This window comes from Rhinopithecus bieti, unplaced genomic scaffold, assembly GCF_001698545.2.
Source record: "Rhinopithecus bieti isolate Rb0 unplaced genomic scaffold, ASM169854v2 scaffold_15769, whole genome shotgun sequence".
NCBI lineage: Eukaryota > Metazoa > Chordata > Mammalia > Primates > Cercopithecidae > Rhinopithecus > Rhinopithecus bieti.
Window position 1 is genome coordinate 3,592,761 of NW_016809129.1, and position 25,994 is coordinate 3,618,754.

Sequence of the window (25,994 nt, forward strand, 5' to 3'; positions counted from 1 at the left end):
TTTCTCTGACTTTGGTGTGATATTTACAGACTGAAATGTCATATGTAATAGAAGAACTGCAACCTGTTTTGAATTTCCCACAAGCCAGGTTATCCTGCTTTATTTGATTTGCTTGAAAAATACACATATAATTCCTGCATGCCACACCAGGAGACACTGTTTAGCAATTCTGTTAACCTTGGAAGTACTAATTACTATTGAAATGGATATTACACTTTGAGTGTTGGAGAGAAACAAAATACTGCCAGAAGATTCATCGGGCTGATGTCAACTAGGAACTTAATTATGTTTATAAGAAACTTCCTTATAATCAATCATAAAATAGATTATTACAATGTAATAAATGGAGATCTGGTTTGAGATATAAAAAAGATAAAGGTCAGTAAAATTTCATTGTTTCTTAGGAAGGAGATCATGTAAAGCAAAATAAATTTTCATTTATTAGGAAAAATATTTCTTAAAATTAGGCTTAACAAGAGTTTGTGTACAATAATCAGTTCTTTAAGGTTATTCATTATTCTGTAAGTGTTCACCTAAACACTTTATGTTACTTAATTTACTTTCCCAAATGTGTCTTAATAGGGAGGAAACACAAATCACTCTGTCTTTCTGTTCAGGATTTAGCTGGCCTCCAAGTTGAGCTAACAATTGAGTTTCTGGAATCTGTTAAAGCATAAGATCTCATCGCTAAGATAAATATAACTCTGTACAATAACCATTAAGACATTACCTACACTTGAACATGGGCCATTGTCCAACGAAGACATTGAGAGACAAAGAAAAAAATACTCCATGAAGACTCAGATTGTAAGGGTTAATAAAAAGAATCAAAGACACGTGGCTAAAAATTCTGAAGGTGGAAAAGGTATAATTAAAGCAACGTCATGATTATTTTCAAAGGAACTTCAGTGAAATAGCAACTCTATATCTTGCCAACAATGTAGGGTAAACACAAAATGGAGGGCCAAGCAAAGGATTAAGATGAAATGGTAATGCTTACATGTGCAGGGAAGGAAGAGCACTAAGTGTTCAGGTAACTCTCCAGCTCAAGGTGGAAATAATAAATGACCAGTGGTTAGGATTTGTTGTACAACAGTGGTTTTCTAATGCTGGGTGTTAGGACATTTTACATTCTTAAAATTATTGAAGACTTCAAAGAGTTTTGGCTTATGTGAATGATATCTATCAATAATTATATTAGAAATAAATTCAGGACATTTAAGAAATATTTATTAATTCATTTACAATCACATTAATAAACCCATTTTATGTTAACATAAATAATATATTCCTGAAAAGAATATTTCCAAAACAAAGAATATTTGGTGAGATTAGTAATATTGTTTTACATTTTTGCAAGTCTCTTTAACGTGTGCCTTAACGGAAGAGAGCTGGATTATCTTACTGCTTCCACGTTAAATCTGTTGCCTTATTTTAAATCACGTGGCCCCTGGAAAACTCCTCTCTACACTCATGAGCAAATGAGTGTGACAAAGGAAAATAGCATCTTAGAATTATTATGGAAAGTATTTTAGACTTGTAACACCCCTGTAAGCATTTTGGGGATTTCAGACCTCACTTTTAGAACCTCTCAGTACACAGCACAGTTTGGCATGGGTCATCATTATGTGGCCATAAGTTAAGGAATTAGCCCTTGCGCTCTGTTTCTCAGCCTGTGTTTTCTCTGGACTCCAATTATCTGTGAAGTCATCTGACCAGCATTCAGACTTGGGAATCGTCATTACTCTTCTCTTTTCTCAAACATTCACAGTTCCTCTCATCTCAGAGTACTGTAGGAATATCCAGAGGATTTAGGTAAATGTCTATAGGGCCAGTGGAGTCATGATATAAAATTTCAACAGAATAATATATTTTTCAAGTTCTTCTATTTGACAGTAAAAAAACAGTTCTATTCATTTTAAAATTTTCTCCCCTTATTGTTTTTTTCACTTGTTCCTCTTTTTCTAGTTTGAAAAGGATATAGGGAAAATATCTCATTCAAAGAACTTTTGAAGTGATGGGTGAAAGCCAAATGCGATGTAACAAATGTCGACCTTTAAAAAAAGCAACTTTGAGTAAACTGAGCAAAGAAATCTGAGATCAAATTTAAGTGTAATGGAAATGTCAGACTTCCTTCAGAATACACAGCCAAGAATTCAGTGCAGAATATGCCCATTAGGCTTATTCACAGCTAAAAGCAGGTTAGAATTAGAAAATCATCAGAAGTACAGAACTGTTTCTCCAACAGATTTTGAATCTGATGACACACTCAGCATCAGCTTGGAAGAAAAATGTCAATATGAATATCTCTGCTATTTTCTAGTACTAAAATGATCAGATGTGACAGAAGAATTTTTTTTTCTAGGCAAAGTGGTGAATAGGATTTTAAAGATGATTGTAAATGTCTATCTACTGAATAATTCATGCTCTTTCAAGGATTTTTATATGGTTACAGAATATTAGAACCCAAAGAAACTTGAGACCTAGTTTAATCTCCTTATACCGATGAAAAAACTCAAACTCAGAGTATAAGCAGTTTTCCCAAAACCATTTGTTTGTGGCACTGAAATGTCATCCAAATATCCAAAACACTAGGCCAGTAGATTTTCTGCAGCACCCCCAGCACGGACCTTTCATTTTTTTGACTGGATATTTTATATGTACTTACATAAAATCACAAGATTATCTTGGGTATATTATTTATTTTATTGCATTCTAAATGGATCAATAAAGATATTTAATAGTAAGTAGTGTGATCTGTGTAATTGGACTAGGGCATTGGCCCAGTCATGATCTAAAGGGAATAATAATGAATCTCAGACCCAAGGAGACATGGAACAATACAGATATATTTCCTGATGGATAGTATATGGACTTGAGTATAGAAATTGGGAGTTAACTAGATGGTCATTGTATTAGTGAATTAAAATGACTATTTACAATTAAAGAATAGTTCTTGATTTCACTCCTCTTATATAATTACACGTTGATTTTACATGTAGCTAGTCTTAAAAAGTCACTGTCATAAAGCCAGTAGTGTATTGAAAGCACCATGTAGATATTATGTTCGGATGCACTAAACATCATATGTAAAAGTAACATGATGCACTGAAAAGGATAGAAATTTTGAGTTTAAACATCAAGGCTGTTCTTTTATTACCTTATGTTCCCTCTCTCTAAGCAAATTCATCTATATCCTTCATTTAATTCACATCCTTCTGTGGATGATTAGAAAACAAACTGGAGTCTCTAGTTCAGATTTTTTGAACAACCAAATCTGTAAATGCAATCATTTCAAAACACCTCAAAGCCAACGAATCCTAATCTGAACAATAATCTTTTTAAAAATTATTTATTTATTTATTTATTTATTTTTGAGATGGACTCTCACTCTGTCACCCAGGCTGGAGTGCAGTGGCACAATCTTGGCTCACTGCAACCTCCACCTCCTGGGTCCAAGTGATTCTCCTGCCTCAGTCTCCTGAGTAGCTGGGGCTACAGGCCTGTGCCACCATGCCTGGCTAATGTTTGTATTTTTAGTAGAGGCAGGGTTTCACCATGTTGGCCAGGCTAGTCTGAAACTCCTGATCTCAGATGATCTGCCAACCTCACCTCGGCCTCTCAAAGTTTTGGGATTACAGGCGTAAGCCACTGTGCCTGGCCTGAACAATAAGACTCTTCTAAAATTTGCTTGTCAGCTAGTGTGCCCCATGTTGGTGAATGTTTCTATTATGACCTACTTACATAAGAGAGAAACATAGAACTGAGCCTTGATATGGTTTGGATTTGTGTCCCCACCCAAATCTCATGTTGAACTGTAATCCCCAGTGTTGGAGGTGGGGCCTTGTGGGAGATGATTCACTCATGGGGGCAGATTTCCCCCTTTGGTGCTGTTCTAGTGATAGAGTTCTAGTGAGACCTGGTTGTTTAAAGTGTGTGGCACCTCTCCCCGTCTCTTTTCCTCCTGCCCAGCCATGTGAAGGTGTGCCTGCTTCCCCTTTGTCTTCCACCATGGCTGTAAGTTTCTTGAGGCCTCCCCAGTCATGGTTCCCGTATAGCCTACAAAACCATGAGACAATTAAACCCCTTTTCTTTATAAATTAGTCAGTCTCAGGCATTTCTTTATAGCAATGTGAGAACAGACTAATACATCCTTGAAACATCTCTTTTTCACAGCCCCTCCCCATTCAATTCTGCCGTTTTCACTTCCATTTTCTCATTCTGTTCATTTAATTACATCATTTCTGCTACCTTCCTAGGATGACTGCCATTCTCTGACACCTGAACTACTTCCATTGCTTCCTAACAGGAAGCTTATTTTTATTTATTTATTTATTTATTTATTTATTTATTTTTTAAAATTATACTTTAAGTTCTGGGGTACATGTGCAGAACAGGCAAGTTTGTTACATAGGTATACGCACGCCATGGTGGTTTGCTGCATCCATTAACCCGTCATCTACATTAGGTATTTCTCCTAATGCTCTCTCTCCCCTACCCCACACTCCCCAACAGGCCCTGGTGTGTGTTGTTCCCCTCCCTGCGTCCATGTGTTCTCACTGTTCANTTTATTTATTTTTTAAAATTATACTTTAAGTTCTGGGGTACATGTGCAGAACAGGCAAGTTTGTTACATAGGTATACGCACGCCATGGTGGTTTGCTGCATCCATTAACCCGTCATCTACATTAGGTATTTCTCCTAATGCTCTCTCTCCCCTACCCCCACACTCCCCAACAGGCCCTGGTGTGTGATGTTCCCCTCCCTGCGTCCATGTGTTCTCATTATTCAGCCCCCACTTAGAGTGAGAACACGTGGGGTTTGATTTTCTATTCTCATATTAGTTTGCTGAGAATGATGATTTCCAGCTTCATCCATATCCCTGCAAAGGACATGAACTCATCCTTTTTTATGGCTGCATAGTATTCCATGGTGTATATGTGCCTCATTTTCTTTATCTAGTCTATCATTGATGGGCATTTGGGTTGGTTCCAAGTCTTTGCTATTGTGAGCAGTGCTGCAATAAACATACATGTGCATGTGTCTTTATAGTAGAATGATTTATAAGCCTTTGGTATATACCCAGTAAATGATTTCTGGGTCAAATGGTATTTCTAGTTCTAGATCCTTGAGGAATTGCCACATTGTCTTCCACAAAGGTCGAACTAATTTACGCTCCCGCCAACAGTATAAATGCATTCCTATTTCTCCACATCCTCTCCAGCATGTGTTGTTTCCTGACTTTTTAATGATTGCCATTCTAACTGGCATGAGATGGTATCTCATTGTGGTTTTGATTTGCATTTCTCTAATGACAAGTGATGATGAGCTTTTTTTATATGTTTGTTGGCTGCATAAATGTCTTCTTTTGGGAAGTCTCTGTTCATATCCTTTGCCTACATTTTGATGGGGCTGTTTGCTTTTTTCTTCAAATTTGTTTAAGTTCTTTGTAAATTCTGGATATTAGCCCTTTGTCACATGGATAATTGCAAAAATTTTCTCCCATTCTGTAGGTTGCCTGTTCACTCTGATGATAGTTTCTTTTGATGTGCAGAAGCTCTTTAGTTTAATTAGATCCCATTTGTCTATTTTGGCATTTGTTAAAGACAATCCTAAGCAAAAACAACAAAGTTGGAGGCATCATGCTACCTGACTTCAAACTATACTACAAGCCTACCATAACAAAAACAGCATGGTACTGGTACCGAAGCAGATATAAAAAACAGAACAGAGGCCTCAGAAATAACGCCACACATCTACAACCATCTGATCTTTGACAAAACTGACACAAACAAGCAATGGGAAAGGATTCCCTATTATTTAATAAATGGTGTTGGGAAAACTGGCTAGCCATAACCAGAAAGCTAAAACTGGATCCCTTCTTTACACCTTATACAAAAATTAACTCAACATAGATTAAAGACTTAAACATAAGACCTAAAACCATAAAATCCCTAGAAGAAAACTTAGACAATACCATTCAGGACGTAGTCGTGGGTAAAGAGTTCATGGAAGCTCATTTATTTTTGCTTTCCTCACCAAATCTGTGCTTCACTCTGCAACCAGAGTGATCTTTAAGAGATGCAAATCTGTTCAAAATATTCTGTTACTTCGAATCATTTATGCTTTACTGTTGCTACTAGTATAAAGGCCAATTTGTCTAACTTGGTCCTGCTTTAGAAGTCCTCAACATGGTCTTCTAGTTTGACCTTCAAATGTCAGTTCATCTTAAATCATACACTCCTCCCCTGGACTTCAGCTACACTGTCTCTCTTCCAGTTTCCTATGTGCAGTTCCTGTCTCAAGACTTAGTCATATTTAAGTTCTTCTTCGCAGAAAATCATTATCTTACTCTTTCCCTTTTGTCAGTTCATTCCCACTTATCCTTTAGATTTGAGCTCGAATATAACTTCCTTAGGGAAGACTTTTCCCCTTTGAAGAAAGGTTTGGTTCTTTTGTTGTATGTTATCATAGGATTATGTAGCTTTTATTCAAAGCTGTGATAAAAACTGTTGTTTTACACTCATAATTTGGTAATAGCCTATTATCTACCTCCAGAAAATTGCAAGACCATGAATAAAGATCATGTTTCTATTTGCTAGTTTCAGGACCTAGCAAAGTGCCTAAGGTGAGGAGGCCATCAATACACATGTATTGAATACATGAATAAACAAATGGGTTTCAATGTCTTCATCTGTAAAATGGAGATCAGTAAAATGGGGGAAATAGATGTTGGGACTAATATTAAGGAGATTTTTCTGTATTTCAAGTCATATATTGTAAAGTGTTTTGTAAATTATGCCCTTCGATTATAAAATATTATTAAGATGCTAACTTTTTATCATGTAAGTTTCGACAAGTGTATTTAAGTCATTTATGTTTAATAGAAATTAAATATTTCTCATGAATTTATTTATATTTAACATTTGGCAAAGAAAAAATCTGAAAGCTCGAAATTCTCTTTAAAATGTAATTATAATGAAGGATTGATGATGATAAGAATGTTTGGTAGCATTGATTGAATGCTCTCATACGTACCTTACCTTATTTGTTCCAGACAAGAACCCTAGGAGGTACATAATATTACTCTTTGTTTTAAAGTTAAATAAACTTTTCCAAGGTCATTCAAGGAATAACTGGCAGAACCAGATAGATCTGATTTCAAAGCTGATGTTACCAACTGTGAAATCTGGAAATAACTCAAGAAACTCCAAAAGCATACAAAGACAAAATATGTATCTTTGTGTTTATATAACTCCACCTTCCTCATTCTCACCTTCACTCTTCCTTGATAGGGAATACTGACATTTCTACATTTTTCTCTTCTATATCCACACTTATCTATAATTGTATTCATATTTTTCCTTCCCTCTCACTTGATAGGAAGAAGTTACACTCTTGTCCTTGGATAAAATTCTTGCTTGCACTTTTGTTCCAGGCTGTTGGCTGTTAGTGTCATCCCCTTTTGCTACTTCACCTATCCATCTCTTTTCTGATCTTCCCTTCAAATATCCTTCCTTTCACCTTGTAAGCATGCTGGAAGCTCTTTTATTTAAAAAGGGATACAAACCCCAAACATCAAACATCTTTTTCTGATCACTTCCAACTTTAGCTATCTTTTTGCCTTTATTGTCAATTCTATTCCAAGAGGCACCATTTATATCTCTCCTATTCCTTTTCAGGAACTTGAAGTATGGAATCTAACTTCACTATTAAAATATGACCCAGTAATCTCATTTCTGAATATATATACAAATGAAGTAAAATTAATATGTCAAAGAGATATCTGTGCCCCATATTCATTTAATCATTATTTACAATAGCCAAGATATAGAAGCAAACTTAGTGTCCACTAAAGGATGAATGGATAACGACACGGTGGTATATACACACAATGTAATACTGTTCATCCTTTAAAAGAAGGAAGTTCTGTTATTTATGACAGCATGAATGAATCTGGAGGACATTATGCTAAGCGTAAAAAGCGAGGCACAGAAACACAAATATTTTAAAAATCTCACTTACATGTGGAATCTTAAAAGATCAATGTTACAAAAACAGAGCAGAAACGTGGTTACAAGAGGCTTTGGGGAGAGGAGAAATGGAAAGAGAGGAGATTGTGGTCAAAGGGTACAAAGTTTCATTAGCTTGGAAGAGTAAGTTTCTGTGATCTATTGCACTGCATGGAGACCAGAGTTAATAACAATGTATCATATATTTTGAAATTACTAAAACACATTTTAACATTCTAAACACAAAATAAGTTTGTGAGATGATGACTTTGTTAATTAGCTTTATTTAATCTTTCTACAATGTATATATAGATCAAAAGATTACATTGTACCACCTAAATATATACAATTATTATGTCAATTAAAACTAAATTTAAAAAACTGCTCTCATTGATATCATCATTGACTACCTGATTTCCAAATTCATTGACCTTTTTTTAGACCTAATTCTATTTAATACTTCTTTAAAGCCTTCAAAAATCTTTTTCAAGAGTTCTAAGATACCACCCTTTTCTGGATCTCCTGCAACCTTTTGGTCAGCTTATTTTCATTTTATTTTCCTGGTTTTTCTTGCTTGCACTGCCCTTAAAATGTTGCTGTTCTCCCAGGGAAGCAGAGGTTGCAGTGAGCCGAGATCGCGCCACTGCACTCTAACCTGGGAGACAGAGCAAGACTCCCTCTCAACAACAACAACAACAGAAGTTGGTGTCCTCCAGAGTTCCATCTCTGTCCTCTTGCTGTACTTCCTCTCTATAGCTACACACAGTAGCTGTTACACATCCTCTATTTCCGTAGCTTCAACTACTGCCTGAAAAGCAACAACTCTCACATTGTTTTTCAAGTTTTGATTTCTCTGCAAAGATTCAGACCTGTATACACAACCGCATACCAGGCATCTTCTTCTGTGTGTCCCATGGGTTTTTAAAAATGTGACATATCCAGAATAGAACTTTCCAACGTTCAACACATACAATTTGCTCTTTCATGTAAAACTCTTGTCTTGGTGAATGATGCAATTACGTATCAAGTTTCTCAGGTCTGTAAGCTTGAAGTCTTCCTTATTTCTTCTCTCTTTTTCAATTTCCTCTGAAATGTCTCTCAAATCTGCTTTGTGGGTTCCTACTGCTTAGTTAGACTTCTTAGTTCAGTCCCAGACCATTTTTCAAATGGATTATTTCAATATCTATTATCTATCTAATATTCTTTCTCTCATTTTCTTCTTTTTTCAATCTGTTCTTTACACTGATCCCAGATTTATGCACATATAACATAAATCTGATTTTATGACTCCTGTTCTTAACAAAATTCCATGGTCTGCCATAACAAGTTCATAGTACCTACCTGGCTCACCAGGCCTGAAACAATCTAAATTGAACCACCCTTTTCAACTTTGTTTCCTGATATAATTCTCTTCTAATGTTATATAAAATGACTCACTGTTTTCTGAACCTCTATAACCATGCACACACTAGTCCTCCTTCTTGGAATGTCATTTCCCCGATTCCCCACTCAGAAAATTCCTATGACTATTTCAAGTCAGAATCCAATTTCTTTGTGAACTTCTCCTTACTTTGTCTTAAAGAATTTTCCTCTCTCTCCTCTGGGCTCGTAGAGCACTTAATACTTACTTTGGTGATAGTATAGAGCACATTGCGTGGTGACCTCTAGCTTGAGTCTCTCCCTATAAATTGTACCTTGTTTAGAGACAGTCACTATGGCTTATTCCTCTACCTCTTTGATTCAGTGCCTACCAATTTGTCTGTACACATATTTTTGTTCAATAAATAAATGGAAAAGATACACCATCATTCATAATTTAATTATGCAGTCAAAAGTGGGAGTTTTAACTGCCTCCCTATGCCATATTCCATTCTTTCTATTTACAATGTTAGTAAACAATGGCCTCAGTATAAATTAAATGTACAATAAAGAATACAATGGTTTGGAGAAAAAAATATTTTGGAAATATTTTTCCAAGGAACCTAATTTTGGAAGCTAAGGCACTGTCTGTTAAATATTGCTTTTCTTCTTGCAAAACAATAATTTTACATCATGTGGGATGGCAAGTTCTCGTACCTTGTCAAATTTTTTATTTAAGCTTCTGATGTAATCCTCTGATGCCAATTCAAAGTTGCTATTTTTAAATGAATACTTTCCTTGAACTGACTTTTAATTCCTTGGGTATTTTTTGCTTGTTATTAGCAGTTGAATAGTTGTGCCTGTGCATCAGGGTTCAGGAAAATAGCTACCATCTGCCAAGAACCACAGACCTTAGCCCTTAGCCCTTCTCTGTTTTCCTGACAGCACTGCCTTCTCTAATGGAAGTTATCAGTACCCAGGGAGCTCTCTGCTGGCACTCAGTAGTAGAAATATTAACACCGTATGGCCCATCCTAGGTAAATTAAATTTCATCATGTCTCTTGCTAAAAATAAACTAAAAGGAGATGTTGAACCTTTGGACAGATTAAGTAAATAGCAATATTAAAAACTCTCCAAACTGGAAATGGAGCACACCAGTCCTCAAGAGGTTAAACCATTTAAAAAATAGATTGTTCAAAGGAGGAAAAATATAGATCTCTCAAGAACTCACTCTGACAACTCACTTAATAAGCACATACTGTTTGTTCTCAGAAAAGTCAGCTTTTAATTTAGAGGAGTTGAAAGGTTCATTTCTGGAAACAGCTTGTCCTCAAGCTTTTTAATAGTTCAGTAAAACTGAGAGTGGGAGTGGGAGGATGAGTACAATGGAAATACTCCAACCTTTTCATTGAACTTATTTGGTGCATGATAAGAAACTTTCCAGTGTGTAAATAAATCAGGATTCTACTAAGTTCCCTGAATGAAGTTTAATAAACACCCTCTACTTTAAAATCAGTCCCCATAACCTCTAAAAATCTGATTATTCAGGAAAAAAAAAGAAACTACACAGTGAAGTAGAAACATCCACGCATGACCGAGATAGCTAATTGCTCCTACTTACAATTTAAAAAAACTGTTTAGGATAGCCAAGATATTTCATATGTAAATAGCCTAGCATGTTTATGCAGGAAGGCTTTAAGCAGAATGGTTCAGATTATAAGCTCTCATGAATACCTGGATTTGACTCCCAGGTTTTCAACTTACAGGGCACTTGGGGCAACGTAACCTGTATAGGCCTCAGTTTCCTCATAGGTAAAATGGGAATAATAATAGTATTTCCATCATAGGGTTATTATGGATGTTAATATGAGATAGTAGTAAGGTGCACTAAGTAAAAATTGTATCTGGACATGTAAAACATTGAACAAGCCAAATGGATTTTGAAGATCTGTTTAGATAAAGAAGACTCATGAAGCATAATTCTGCTTAGTTAACAGGGATCAGAGAATACTGACGTTCATCCAGCTAATCCTCTTATTTTATAAGTGAGTAAACAGAGCAGTATTACAATCTTCATTCTATTAAATATTTTTCTAAAAAATATTCCATGAACTTTAAACTTTAGAAAGTTATCTTTTTAGAAAATTATTCTTTAAAGATATTATAGAGATTCATAGATATTACCTTCACAATTATTTTCTCAAAAATTTTAAACACCTTTACCGAGATATTATTGAAATACCTTACAATCCACCCCATTTAAAGTGCAAAATTCAATGTTTTTAGCACGTTTCCAGATTTGTGCAACAATTATATCAATTATAACCACAAAAGGAAACCTCATACATGTTAGCAGTCATTCTCCATTTTCTCCCAACCTGCCCTAGCTCTGAGTTACTGCTAATTTACTTTATGTCTCTACAGCTTTCCCTATTCTGCACATTTCATACAAACGAAATCATACCATATGTGGTCTTCTGTAACTGACTTCTTCCACTTAGCATAATGCTGTCAAGGTTCATCCAGGTTGTAGCATATATCACTATTCATTCCTTTTTATTATCAAATAATATTAATCTTGTATGGGTAGATCACATTTTACATATCTATTGATTAGTTGGTGGATATTTGGATTATTTCTACATTTTGGATATTGTGAATAATGCTGTTATAAATATGTGTGCATGAGTTTTTGAGTGGGCATATTTTTAAATTTATCTTGGGTATATACTTAATAGTAAGATTGTTGGATCATATAGTAACTCTGGATTTAACACTTAAGAAACTGCCACACTGTTTTCCAATCGGCTACATGATTTTGCATTCCCACCAGAGATAAATGAGGTTTCCATTGTCTCTATATCCTCAACAACACTTTTATATTTTGTCCTTTTTGTATTTTTTGATTATAGCCAGTCCTAGTGAGTATGCTATCTTAGGTGTTAGGTGATTTTCATTTTTATTTCCTTAATGGTTAATGATATTAAGCATCTTTTCATGTAAATGTTGGGCATCTGTATATTTTCTTTGGAGAAATGCCCATTCAGATCCTTTGCCCATTTTACAATTGGGTTATTTATCTTTCTGCTTTTGAGTTTTAAGAGTCTTTATATGTTTTGAATAAAATTTCCTTGTCAGATATTTATTTTCTCTTATTCTGTCAGTTGTAACTGTCACATTTTGAATGAACTCCCCATTAGTTAATCAGTTCAAGAATGACAAAATAATAATTGTGCTAATAGCCCAAGTCTAACTTCAGCAAAAACCAGCTAGAGTTTAGCATAATCATTTTACAGATTTTAGCTGTTCTTACATCTAAACCAGAAAAAGGGGTTAGGATTATGTTGGAAATGAGACCTTTTTTCCAAAAGGATATTTAAACACTAGCATGATGAATTATGAATATCCCAATGAAACCAATCCATTGTTAATTACCATATAATTATTTTATTAACTAATGCAACTGTACAAAGTCATGTAGGAGATGAATAGTAATGATAGTGTCCTCAAATTGCTTATAATTTAAATGTTAAACTACTGTACAAATAATAATAATGTATCTAAAAAGTGATTGGTTCAATACTGAGGAATTAATATGTCCTAGGTAATACTAAGCCTTCAGGAAACAGAAACATTGAGACAATCTGTTTTGCCTTGAGTGGCTCTGAGTCAGATGTGAGTGAAAATATACACATTTTACATGTTGCATATAAACATGTTACCATAAAATGCAATGTATAAAGTAATAGAGCACTGTACTAGTCCAGGAGTGATCAATTCTACATGGCGAGGTCAGAGAAGACCCCACACAAGAAACTTTATAAAAGAAAAAAGTTGCAAGCTCAATAATAGAAGCAAATATATATATATATATATTCCATTATATATACAAAGAAAGAGGTAGGCATCTAAGCACACATCAGTTAATGGAAGAAGCCATAAAACTAATCAAATCTTCAAAGTGAGGAGCGCAAAGATAGTATGTAAATTTCGAGATTCAGTGACTGAGAAGCTCGAAAAACCCACTCTCCCCTTTACCCACCTCAGAAGTTTTCTGAAAGACACAAATTAGTAAATAAATCTTTCAAAGTCAATTTAGGTCACATGAAGAAAGTTCTTCATGTAACTAACTCCCTTTCCCACCTTTCTCCTCCTCTCGGGTTCTTGAGAATGGATTCAGAATAGAGCTGGGTTTCACAATTTTTTGCCTGGCTTGAGATTGCAGACTTTCTTCATGTCATCAGTGAGCTGATGCTATCAGGACAGACTTAAAATATCTTTTCTTGGCTTTGAATATAAAAGGGAAGCCAAGGAAGACTTGTTTCTTCTGGACCAGAGCCAGCTACCACAGTTATTCCTACAAGTTTCTCTTTAACAAGAAGACATCATTAGCCCTTTCCTGGTGCTCCATGCATTTGATTCTGAGTGAAGATCTCAAGGACATGCAAGGAATATATTTTTTTCTTTTATTCCTATCATCATCATTATCATATTAATTGTACACCTACTTTACACAGGCATTTTGCTAAACTTTGCATATTTTAATAGTACAAAAAAGATCCTAATTTTTAAAGCTGCTTTTAGTCTGAGAGAAGAAGTAGGAATTTTTATTTTCCCTGTTTAATTATAAATTATTTCTGTAAGAACTAGACTCCTCATTTAAGAAACTTCTACCATTTATTATACCACAGGCTTAGGGCAGAAGACATGATTATAACTTAGATTTGTTTAAAATTTATATTCATAGCTTACATTTATTTAAAATTAATATCCATAACTATCAAAATTGAGAACAAACAGAATAGCTATTGAATTAATTATATGGCTCTATATTTCTCTTCAAGCAAGTTCTTCTCAGTCAGTAATATCATGCTTGTTAATGCAATTCTTACCTGGAAGTCAAAAGCCCAAGAGCCTCTAAAGGTTGAGAAAATGTCCATCTTCTCAAAATGGTATGCATTTCTGAAACAGTCCTTTCATCCCATCCAGGGGCACTACCCAGGACTAAAGGAAGGGAGCAGTTTTCATTATTGCAGTAGAAGCGATAAAACCACAAATATCTTTTCTTTTCTTCAGAGAGTCTGAAAAACCAGATTGGAAACAGTAATTTAGTGGAGTTTGCTGCACTAACAAATGTTGCTATAAATATGCAGTACCAAACCTTACTGTACTTCTTTGAATTTTATTTTAGTTTACTTTTAAAAACGTCTTTCACCTTCCTGGGATAGCTTCATAGGTTATTTCATCAGTTTATTTTCCACTAACTTTATTCTTTTGTATTATCATTTTGAAAAAGAAAAAATCAATTCAGATAACTCTCAAATCAATTCAGATAACTCACATTTATTTTTGTTCACTCTTATTTGTGTGTTTTTTTGTTTTGTTTTGTTTTTTAATATGTCATTTTGGTTGGCAAAATCTCTCTCCTCTAGGGAAAACCAAGTTTATCTGAATCCTGTGACATATCCTATTTAGAACAAAGGTAATCAACCATTTACTTTCTTTTATTTATTTATTTATTTTTTATTTTTTACAAATTAACTGAGATCCAAGTGGGCCTATGAAAAAAATGGCATATTTTAGTAATGATATTTCTTCATCTCAAAGTAAGTTTTATCAGAGTTCAGAAATCTTTGCTGTTGTTAACTTCAAAAACAAAGATCTCAATTCATCCCTGGATTATGTCTTTAAATGTTCAGAGTTCATGGGAAGTTTGGCGTGAAAATGTCAGTGATGCTAGTTTCTTATATGCTCAAGTATTTCCCCCTGGAGAGTAGTCTGAAATAAAAGATCTAAATCTAGGACTAGGGCCTTGACTTGCTGACAATTTATCACGTTTTGCTCACACTCCAGTGGAAGCATTCAGGACGACAGTTCAATTGGAGGACAGCTTCCCTCGCACGACAATGGCTTTTGAGCACTCTCTCCTCCAAACTGACACTGAGCTTGAATCTGCTGAAACTCCCAAGAAAGCTAATGAAACATATAAAAATCTTTTAAAAGTCTATGTTTCTCTATAATTCATGTTAAAATTTTCCTCATCTGTAAAAAGAAAAGATTGGATTATAGGTGATTTTGAAGGTGCGTTTAGGTTCCTTTTCTTATATTTTGCTACCACCTTTCCCTCTGAAAAAGCCACAGAAGAAAAAATATCCATAGTAAAATTACTAAAACATATTTGCTCAGATTAAATTTTTTTCCCCAATACTGAACAATGCTTTCTTTCTTTTTTTTTAGCTCCTTTTGTTAAAGCAAATTCACATGCAAGGACGTGCCATAGATTCAGTTCAATAAATTATTACAAATGCGTATACCAGATAACAACCACACTCATATCAAGATATAAAACAGTATTTTTCATGTCATCAGAGGCAAGCACTGGTATCATTTCTTTCTCTCTCGATAAATATTAACCTTTTAGAACTTCATATAAATGGAATCATAGAGTAAATATGTTTTTATTTATGGCTTCTTTCACTCCATTATATAATGTTTTTGAAATCATCCATATCGGTTGAGTTTGTCAATAGTTAATTCCTTTTAATTAATGAATATTATTCCTTTGTGTAACTGTGCCATCATTTACTTACTCACTCTCCTGTTTGAGGGACATTTGGGTTGCTTCCTTTTGGGGGGTATTATGAATAAAAGTGCTGCGATCATTTGTGTACAAGTTTTATATGAATGTATTTTCATTTCTCCTAGGAAATATCTATGAGAGGAAGGACGTGGTTATGTGTTAGGTATTTATCTTTACAAAAAATTGTGAAACTGTTTTCCGAAGTAATTGTAAAATTTTACATTATTGCTTGCAGAGTATGATAGTTCCATTTGTACCAAATTCTTGCAAACTCTTGATTTTGTCTGTCTTTATAATGTTATCCATTCTAATGGGTGTATAGTGGTATCTCATTGTGCTTCTAATTTATATTTACTCGGGGTCTAAGCAATTTTTCATATGCTATTTTCTTATATCTTTTGTTGGAGCTCTCTTCTCATGTCTTTTCCCTACTTGTTTGTTTAGATTCATTTGCATGATTTCTTTAGATCCAAACTCTGGATACAAAGAGTTTGTCATATAAATGTTTGCATATATTTTTTCTCAGAATGTGGCTTGCCTGTAGATTTCCTTAACGGGGGCTTTTCATGAATAGTTTTACATTTTGATGATGTCCAATTCAGAACTTTTAAAATAGTTATTACTTTCTCTATTTGTTTAACATTGGCTATGTTAACATTCATTCTTGTGGTTTTTTTCCTCAAGTATTCTGAAAGCAATATTTTACTTGCTGAAAGTACTTTTTTCATTTATGGCGTGGGTGGCATTGTCAAAAATACATTGAACCTACAAATGGGTCTCTGGCTTTGTATTCTATCTACACCGAATTCTATTCCATTGACCTATTTGCCTATCCTTAAGCTATATCACACTAGCTTAATTGCTGTAAACTTATAGTACATAAATCCACACACGTTATGAAGTCAGACTTTGTTCTTTTTTCATGATTGCTTTAACTATTCTAGATTTTTTGCATTCCACATAAATACTGAAGTCAACTTTTCAATTTCTACAAAAATCTGCTGAGATTTTCATTGGGATTATATTTTATTTACAGATGAGTTTCAAGAGAATTATCATCTTAACCATAGGAATCTTTCAATCAATAAACGCAGTATATTTTTCATTTATTTAGATTTTCCTTAATTTTCCTTAGCAAAGTTTTACACTTTTCAGTAAATAAAATTTTATTAAATAATTTACTAAATTTTAGTAAAAAATTAGTAAAATTTTAGTAAATAAAATTTTGATGTAGTAAATACAATTCCAAAACAGAATTTATTTCATATATATTTTTACTGGAACACAATTAGATCTTGTACATTTATCTTAAGTGTTACGACCATTACATAATCATGCTGTGTGAAAATAGTCAGTGTTATTTCTTTCTTTTCAATTTTTACCTTAATTTTTTTTTCACATAGTGTGCTGGCTAGGATTTCCCATACAAGATTAAAGATAAATGTTTGAAGCAGACATTGTGGCTTTGTTTCCAACCTTAGGAGAAAGGATTCATTCTTACATGATTTAACGTGATACTATATAAACTTTTCATAGATCACTTTTCAAGGTTGAGAAAGTTTCATTTTATTTCTAGTTTTAACATGAATGGGTATTGAACTTTATTACTTTTTTTTCTAGATCTTGCAAGGTGATATAATTTTCCTGGTAAATATTCTTTTACTTTTAATCTAATTGCTTATATACAAAACATATTCCTGTAAACAGAATACAGTTATATATTGCTTTTTTGATGTAGGCTGACAACTTCTGCTTTTTTATTTAAGTTCTTAGTGTGTTTACATTTAATATCATGTTGATATGGTCACCTAATCATACCAATGGCTCCCTGTATTGCTATTGTTTCTGTGAGGTGTTTTTTTTTCTTTGTCCAAACCATTTCTTAGTCCCCTTTTTTCTTTTTTATGTTTCCTTTTAGATATTTTTCTGTTATATTTCATTTTTATCTTCTCCTTGGCTTTTAAATATACTCTTAAAATTTAAGGGGTATGGTTTTCCTAGAGATTAAAATATCTTTGTTTAAGCATATTACAGTCAATCATGAATTAACATTATGCATCCTTACATGTAATATAAAAAACTTGGAACAGTTTACTTCCATTTTCCATTTTCATTCTTATTGAAGTTATTATAAATTTTATTTTTTATATATTATAAACTCAGAGTACATTGTGATTCATTTTCTTTAATCACTTTTAAAATAAATTAATAAATGTGTAAATGAAACTTTTTTTATTTATTTACCTATTTTGGGGTATTTTTCATTTCTTCTTATAGATTTGAGTTTCCATCTAGTATCATTTTCTTCCAGCTTGAAGTACTTATTTTATTATTTTGTATAGTACATATGAACTGATAATAAACTAACTCAGCTTCATTTGGTTGAAAATATCTTCATTTGGCCTTAATTTTAAGAAATACAATTTTACTGTGTATAGAGTTCTAATTTGAAAAAGTTGTTTTCATCTTCAACACACAAAGATAGTATTATAAGTATTCTACTGCCTTCTGTTTTTTTTTCTGTTGTTGTTGTTTTTGGATAAATCTCGTAGTGTCTTTCATATAGAACTATTATAATATTAATATTATATTTGTTTCGCTATATGAACCTTGTTTATTTTCTCAAAATTTCTACTGATGTTTCTAAATTTTATATATTTATCTTATTTTAAACACACACTCCACACATATCTAAATAACTGTGAGTCTGTGTGAGAGAGAGAGAGAGAGAAAGAAAAGGAAGAGAGAGAGAAAGAAGGAAAGAAAGAAAAAAAGAAAGAAAGAAAGAAAAGAAAGAGAAAGGAAATCAAGAAAAAAGAAATTTCAGCAATTTCTCTATAATGTATTTAGAGTGTGTATGAGAGAGAGAGAAACAAAAGAAAGAGAGAGAGAGAAAGAAGGAAAGAAAGAAGAAAGAAAGAAAGTAAGAAAGAGAGAGAGAGAAAGAAAGAGAAAGAGAGAAAGAGAGAAAGAGAGAAAGAGAGAAAGAAAGAAAGAAAGAAAGAAAGAAAGAAAAGAAAAGAAAAAGGAAGGACGGAAGAGAGAGAGTATGTATTTGCTTAGAGGTTACTAAGACTTTTACTTCTTATATTTGTAGGTTAATTTTTACAAAAAAATCAAATTTGTAAAATTTGGCCATCTCCTTAATTATTTTTTGCCTCAGTATCTTTCTCCTTTTTGGTGTGTCCAATGCACACATATTGTTTAATATTGTCCCTCAGGTCACAAGGTGCTCTCATTATTTTCAAGGTTTATTTTCTTTTTGTACCTTAACATGGGGGTAATTCCTATTGCCCTGTCTTCAAGCTCACTGTTCTTTTTTTCTTGCATTTTGCAATCTATTAAGCCCATTTACTGATTTTTTAAACAAATATTTTAGGTATTGTGTTTTCAGTTCTTAAATTCCATTTTTTTAGTACGATTCATTTTTTCATTCATATACATCTTTTAAAAAATCATTAAATATCTTTATAATAGCTGTATTGAAATCATTATTTGCTAATTTAAAACTCTTCGGATCTGTTTCTATTTACAACTTCCTCTCCCCAAGCTATTTTTATATTTTCCTGATTCTTTCCAATTATTTTCCTAGTTACTGATTGTATACTAGACATTTTCCAATAGTTTTCTCAATTATTGATCATATGCTAGACATTTAGAATAGTACATTATTCAGAGTCAGCATTCTGCTATTTTTCAGGTGTTGAATCTCATTTTTTTAGTAGACAGTTCAATTACTGGAAGATCAGCTCAATTTTTTTGAGACTGGTTTTTATTATTTGTTAGGTTGAGCCTAGTACAGTCTTTAATCTAGGGCTAGAACGGACTTAATCCTAATATGCATCATTTTGGTTTCTTTATTAAATGTAAGGGATGGTCTGTAAGCTTTCTCCATTCTTATTGGTCAGAATTTCTATGTCTTCCAGCATTGTGTGGCTTCTCAAATCACATTTATTTTATATCTCCCTGAAGTAGTTCTCTTGTAAGCCCCGGAAAGTTTCCACCTGCTCATGAGTAGTTTAGCACTCAACTAAATATTTAAGAAGACTCCAATACAGATTTCTGTAGCTCTCGTCTTGCGGTATGATGCTCTGAAGATGCCAGCTGCCTTAGCATCACTGAACTCTAAATTCTGCCTTTTTAAAAATATGTCAGCAGGAGCTGCATTCTCTTCTTATATTCTACCTTCCCAAGTCATGTGGGAGGACCCAGGTATAGAAAGTGACTCCAGGCTGAAAGCCACTTTAATCCCAAGGCTTACCTAAAGTCCTCTCTGTTTAATTTATGAAAACAGTGGCTTCGTATCTTTCTCTCAACATAGTTCTGTCAGTCAGGGGATTGGTCTTGCACTAGGTATTCTTCACGGTAGAAGTAGAAGCACTAATCTATTTTAGAACATATACGGTTACATATTTCATTCTGGGGTCTTTAGATTTGGAAGCATTTTTTGGTTGACATCAAGAATTTTTTTTTTTCGATTTTTATTTTTTACAAATATCACAGGCATATTTTCATGAGTTCCATTGAGTCTGAACTTCCTCACTGTGATTACTTTTGGTCAGTTTTAAAGAAGGAATAATTAAGTCATCAACTAAATGATAAAATGTGGCACTGGGAAACTGAGGTTAATCTGATTCTAACACAAGTTTCACCACATTGAAGGCTGTTCTCCATCTGTTTTCACAGTCCAGAATAAAACTGCACCATGCTGAACATTAATAATTGTATTTGAGTGGGTGAAACAGAGGAAAATGTTGCTTGTTTTATGAGTGTTATTAGCTTAAATAGAAACTGAAATATAAAACAATTAGAATTCACTGGGGTTAATTTAAAAACACAAACCTCTGATATTTAAAGGCAGTTACCATGATTATTATTTGTTGGTTTTGACCTCTTTTGTTTGAATATATTTAAAATTTCAAGGTATCTTTTCATATTAAAACCTAAGTATAAATATGCTAGCCTCTTATTTGTGGCACACTTGTTGAACACACGGTTTTACATTTTCAAGTAAGACAGAAAAAGAAGCTTCATCTAGTTAAGATGACAGTAGTCTAGTATGACAATGGATTGTCAACATATATGTCATGAAGACTATGAGAATTTTCTGTCATCTTCAGTTCTTAAGGCAACATTTTATACCAGAAACTATGCAAAGTCAATTCGGTCCTTATAATCTACTTATTTCACACACATTGTTATCAGTGTATAGCATTAGAAATATAGTGATAAACAAGAAAGATGGGTTCTTTGCTTCTTCCAGTTCTTGCAAATCATTGAGAGGAAGAAGAGCTAAACACATGAGTGAGCAGGATAATAGCTAGTGTTAAGTGTGATAACATAAAAGGTAATGTGATAGAGAGTGAGGGAAACAAGGCTTCATTACATAGAGTGGTCAAAGAAGGACTTTTTGAGGTGACATTTAAGTGAAAGCCTAAAGGATGAGATAATTTCATAATGTGAAGAACTTAGGAAACAGTTTTTCAGGCAGAGGGAATATCAAATAAAAAGGCCTTGAGACGAGAGCAGGACCAGCACATTTGAAGTTTAAAAAGGAGTTGGATGTTCCTGGTTTGAAGTGAATGAGAAAACAGTAATAAATATTGAAATTAGAGAGTAGGAAAGTAGCAAGATTACTCAAAAGAAAACTGATCACACTCATTGCCCTAGTATGGGATGGCCCAAGCTGATTCCTCCTCCCGAAAATGACTCTACCATCTGCCAAGTTGATAAACTCAAAATTTTGGACTCTCTATTGACTTAACCTTGACTCTTTAATTCCTTAATGGACTTACTCCAAAATTCTAATTAATCACCAAGTTATGTCTTCTCAACTGCCAAAATATGTCTCCCAAATCTAGCCACTTCTATTAATATCCACTGCTATCATCTTAGTTCTAGCCATCATGATCTCTTGCCTAAACTGTTACATTCCCCTCCTTGCTGTGCTGCTTGCTTCTACTGTCACATCCACTCCAATCCATTCTGCAACTTGTGGTCAAAGGGATCACTCAAGATTCTTCTGCTCACGTAATTCCCTTGTTCAAAACCTTTACATTAATTTTCACTCTTGGAGTAAAGTCTGTTATCACGTTATATATCTTTTCTCTCTCTCACACACACACATGCACACACACACACACACACACACACACACACAGAGACTTTCTTAGTCTGATGCCTTTGGTATGTTATTAATGAGCATAATCAGCTGTGACATGCATTTTGCCAGGTAATGAGTACAAATGCCACTAATTCCCTAATAGTTCTTCCCGGGATTTTGGTTCTATTCAAAGAATTATCGTTTTACAAAGTACTCCTTAGTCACTAATTTTGTGCTATTAAAACAAGACTTATTTCTTTACTGCTCTTTTTAAAATCTGCCTTAAGTAAATGTTGCTTTTCCCTGTTGACTAAAACAACTTTCTACCTCCTGGAAGTAAGGTTGAAAGATGGTCTATCACTGCTATGTGCTGATATACATCTGATCACTCTCTGCTTTGTTATTTTGAACTGAATAATTTCCAAACTTTTTACTTTTCCTTAAGACCACAGGAAACAAATTGTTAAAAGCACACAGAATTACTTATTTACGTCCTAAATATTAATTAACCATCCAACAAGCATGACATTAGGAAATGAAATGAGTTATGTAGGAAGGAAGGCTCACTCTTTGAAGATATAATGCTTCAAGAATGGTTGAGGAAATCATAAACAGCAGGCAAAATTCACTTACAAGACCTAGGTCACTTACAGTAGGGGAGTCTGTTTCTGTGAAAGTCTGGCAATATGTTTTAAACACTCCTTTGGTGGCTCTTCAAGATTACTTCCATTTTCTTCAGAATCACGTTTCACATACTCCCACCCAGTAGCTGGAAAATCAATCTGAAAGAAAAAAAATGATTTGATATGTGCTGAAGGTGTCTCAAAATACATTATTGATTTAATACCCTTATCTTAGATTTATAGAAACTAAAGAACGGAACAACTTCTACTTTTTCTGTGCTATTTATAATTTTAAAATAATTTCTAAAATAATTATTAGAGGTTGGACTTAGGATCTAAATATACAAGGTATTTAGCCAATTATTTATACAAATGGTATAGATGGGTCACCTGTAATGTTGTCTGAGGGAAAATAAAAGAAATAATAATATATGGTCTCTCCATAAAGATTAATATGTTACATTTTTGGTTAATGCTGACATTATATCCTTTTTACATTTCGGTGTTAAAATGTCTCCTTATGAAATGATGAAATTTAACAGTGGTAATTATGCTTTTTTCAAGTAACCCACTTGAGAAAATAGAGTTAATCTATATTGATCTCTAGTTCATGAAATCTGCAAGTCTGGGAATCATTTTGTACACATGAGTGAGCTCTTCTTTGATAAAGAACTGTTGTGTTAGTAAAAAGTCAAATAGAATATTTCTGCTTTGGTTCTGTAGTTCAGATTTATAGACAGATCCAGAATCTGGCCTCCTTTTTTTCCTGGCTCAATCTACTTACCATTAAACCATGTTTCAGTGATTCAGAATCTGATTCTAGTAAATAAAATTACAGTTAACAAAAAGATAGTTCCAGACTATGTAAATAAGCTGGATATTTTAGGGCTCCATAGGTTTGCTTAAGGTTATCACACATACTGTTTTTTTTTTTTTTTTTTCATTTTAATAATAGAAATCCCACAGACATTATTTTTTTTCTGCTGAATTATGTTAGGTTGGAATCTCAGAGAAAAGTGAGGAACCTTACAAAGCAGATGGTATGAGTTTCAGTTTGAAATACAGTTTAATATATTTGAGCGCTTATTTATTTGAAAAAGTTTTAGTAATTTCATTCTACAACCTCTAGCATTTGTTATAATTTTTGTGTTTGATATAATCTGCGTTACAGTGTATCAATTACTCCACCATGATAAAAGAAGCAAGTACGAGATCAGCTTAACTGAAACATTACAGCAAAGTTTGCCTCTTGACAAAGATTGATCTTGAAAGATGAACTTTGGTACCTTAGAGGGAAGGGCATCCAGTACGAGCAAGTTACCTGCTACTCTTTATATGGACAAACATTTTTAAATAGCTCTTAATGAGTTAGTACAATTTTATGCTGATACTAAGTAAATGGCATGGTGGATGAGAAAACTGAGAAGAGTAGATGAGCATACAAAATAACTCCTGTGTACAAACCTGTAATAAACTATTTGTATATATTTCACTTAGGAAACAATTTTTATTTCTGATACGTGAGTGAGATCTTTTATCAAATTGCATTTTTTCATGAATTATGAGGCTAAATAGCTACTGATACCTTGTGTTGCTATAGAAAATATTGGAATTTTTCCTAGTTGCCTTTTGTACTCTTTATAAGAGAAAACTTCCCCAAAACTATGCTTTAATGCATTTGCTTTAGAACACTTTTAGGCACCAAACATTATGGAAGATATAAGTAATATCTATTATTTTCTGATAACTTAAAGTCTAATTGAGGAGAAAAGGCACACACATTAACAATTAAAATAGAGAATAATAAATACATAGCACCCCAAAGCTGTGCTTTATTATTGTGCTTTCAGTACGGACAAACATTCGACTCTGTTCTTTCTCCTTCTATGGCTGTGGCTGACCAAGCCTGGCCTTGGTCTCAAATTTCTTTTTAAAGGAATGCTCCAGGAGATGTACTCAAATGTCAGCATCGCATGTGTCATGACATCTATTTTTCACATTCCTGGCTAAGCCTTGAGGATACACTCCTGATTTTAACAACAACAACAACAATATGGGTTTTTTGGGGGGATAGAGGAAGATATTCAAACCTGGTAATGCTCCCTTCTAATTTACACCTCCTTACACATTTGGATATCAACTTCTTGTGTTCCAATGCTTCATCTTGCTTCATTTCTTCTGCTCATCCTTTGTCATTCACACTAGGCCACCGTGATTTCTATTATGATTTCATGACTTGGCACTGCTTAAGGGAGCTGTTGTGAATGTCCCCAGTGTCCATGCCCCACAAGCATAGCCATAAGGTGCCCCTGGGCCAATTTTGGGTTCCTATGATTCTGTCAGATTATTCCAAGAACTTCCACTTTAACTGTGTGTGGGTTGGTATTATAAGACACACGTGCTGGGTGTGGTGTCTCATGCCTGTAATCCCAGGACTTTGGGAGACTGAGGCAGACAGATCACTTGAGGTCAGCAGTTCGAGACCAGCCTGGCCAACATGGTGAAACCCTGTGTCTATTAAAAATATAAAGTAGCCACGTAAGGTGGCGTATGCCTGTAATTCCAGCTACTTGGGAGTCTGAGACATGAGACAGAATTGCTTGAACCATGGAGCTGGAGGTTGCAATGAGCTGAGATCATGTGCTACTGCACTCCAGCTGGGGTGACGGAGTGAGACACTGTCTCACAAAAAAAAAAAAAAAAAAAAAAAAAAAAAAAAAAAAAAAAAAAAAAAAGAAAAGAAAAGAAAAGAAAAGAAAAGAAACGAAAAGACATACGCATGTTAGACCCTGAGTTCTATTGCAGTTCAGAGGAAGGAAGGATAACTGCTAACTGGGTGGCAATTGTGGTGAGTCTGAAAAAAGGAGTTGTAAAAGAGGGATCCATATGGTGGTTTTGGAGTGAGAAAAAAAAGGATCTCTGTTACATTAGAAATCAAAATATAACGTGTTCTAAAAACTCTGTATCAATGATAAGACTGGTGCTTCTTCCTAACACTGACGATAATGGAAGATAAGCATGTACTAAAATGTTAGATAAAGTAAAACTTTTTGAATGAGTGAATAAGATCTGTGGTTTAAGGAGACGTCTCGCTTAGCTAAAAGGAAGAGCTAAACATTTTGGTATTCAGGTTCAGATAAGTGGACCAAAGGGCTAAATTGGGACATACCTGTGGGCAGTGTTTTTGTAGTTATCAGAAATATGGATACATATCATTAATTTAACAAATAAATTATTCCAACTGCTGTGTTAGATGCTTATGATATAATACCTTCAATGCCATCAGAGATCACTCAGTCAGTGGAAGGGAATATGAT

The 25,994-nt window shown here is 33.9% G+C and overlaps 1 protein-coding gene across 1 annotated transcript in view; it reads right to left on the minus strand.

Moving 5' to 3' along the window:
• The window catches only part of PIK3C2G (phosphatidylinositol-4-phosphate 3-kinase catalytic subunit type 2 gamma), a 385,467-nt gene that overhangs the window by 253,077 nt on the left and 106,396 nt on the right, over positions 1-25,994 (minus strand). Inside the window, 2 exon segments of the mRNA XM_017888605.1 lie at positions 14,264-14,452; positions 22,706-22,836. Coding sequence (XP_017744094.1) covers positions 14,264-14,452; positions 22,706-22,836 — 320 coding nt within the window.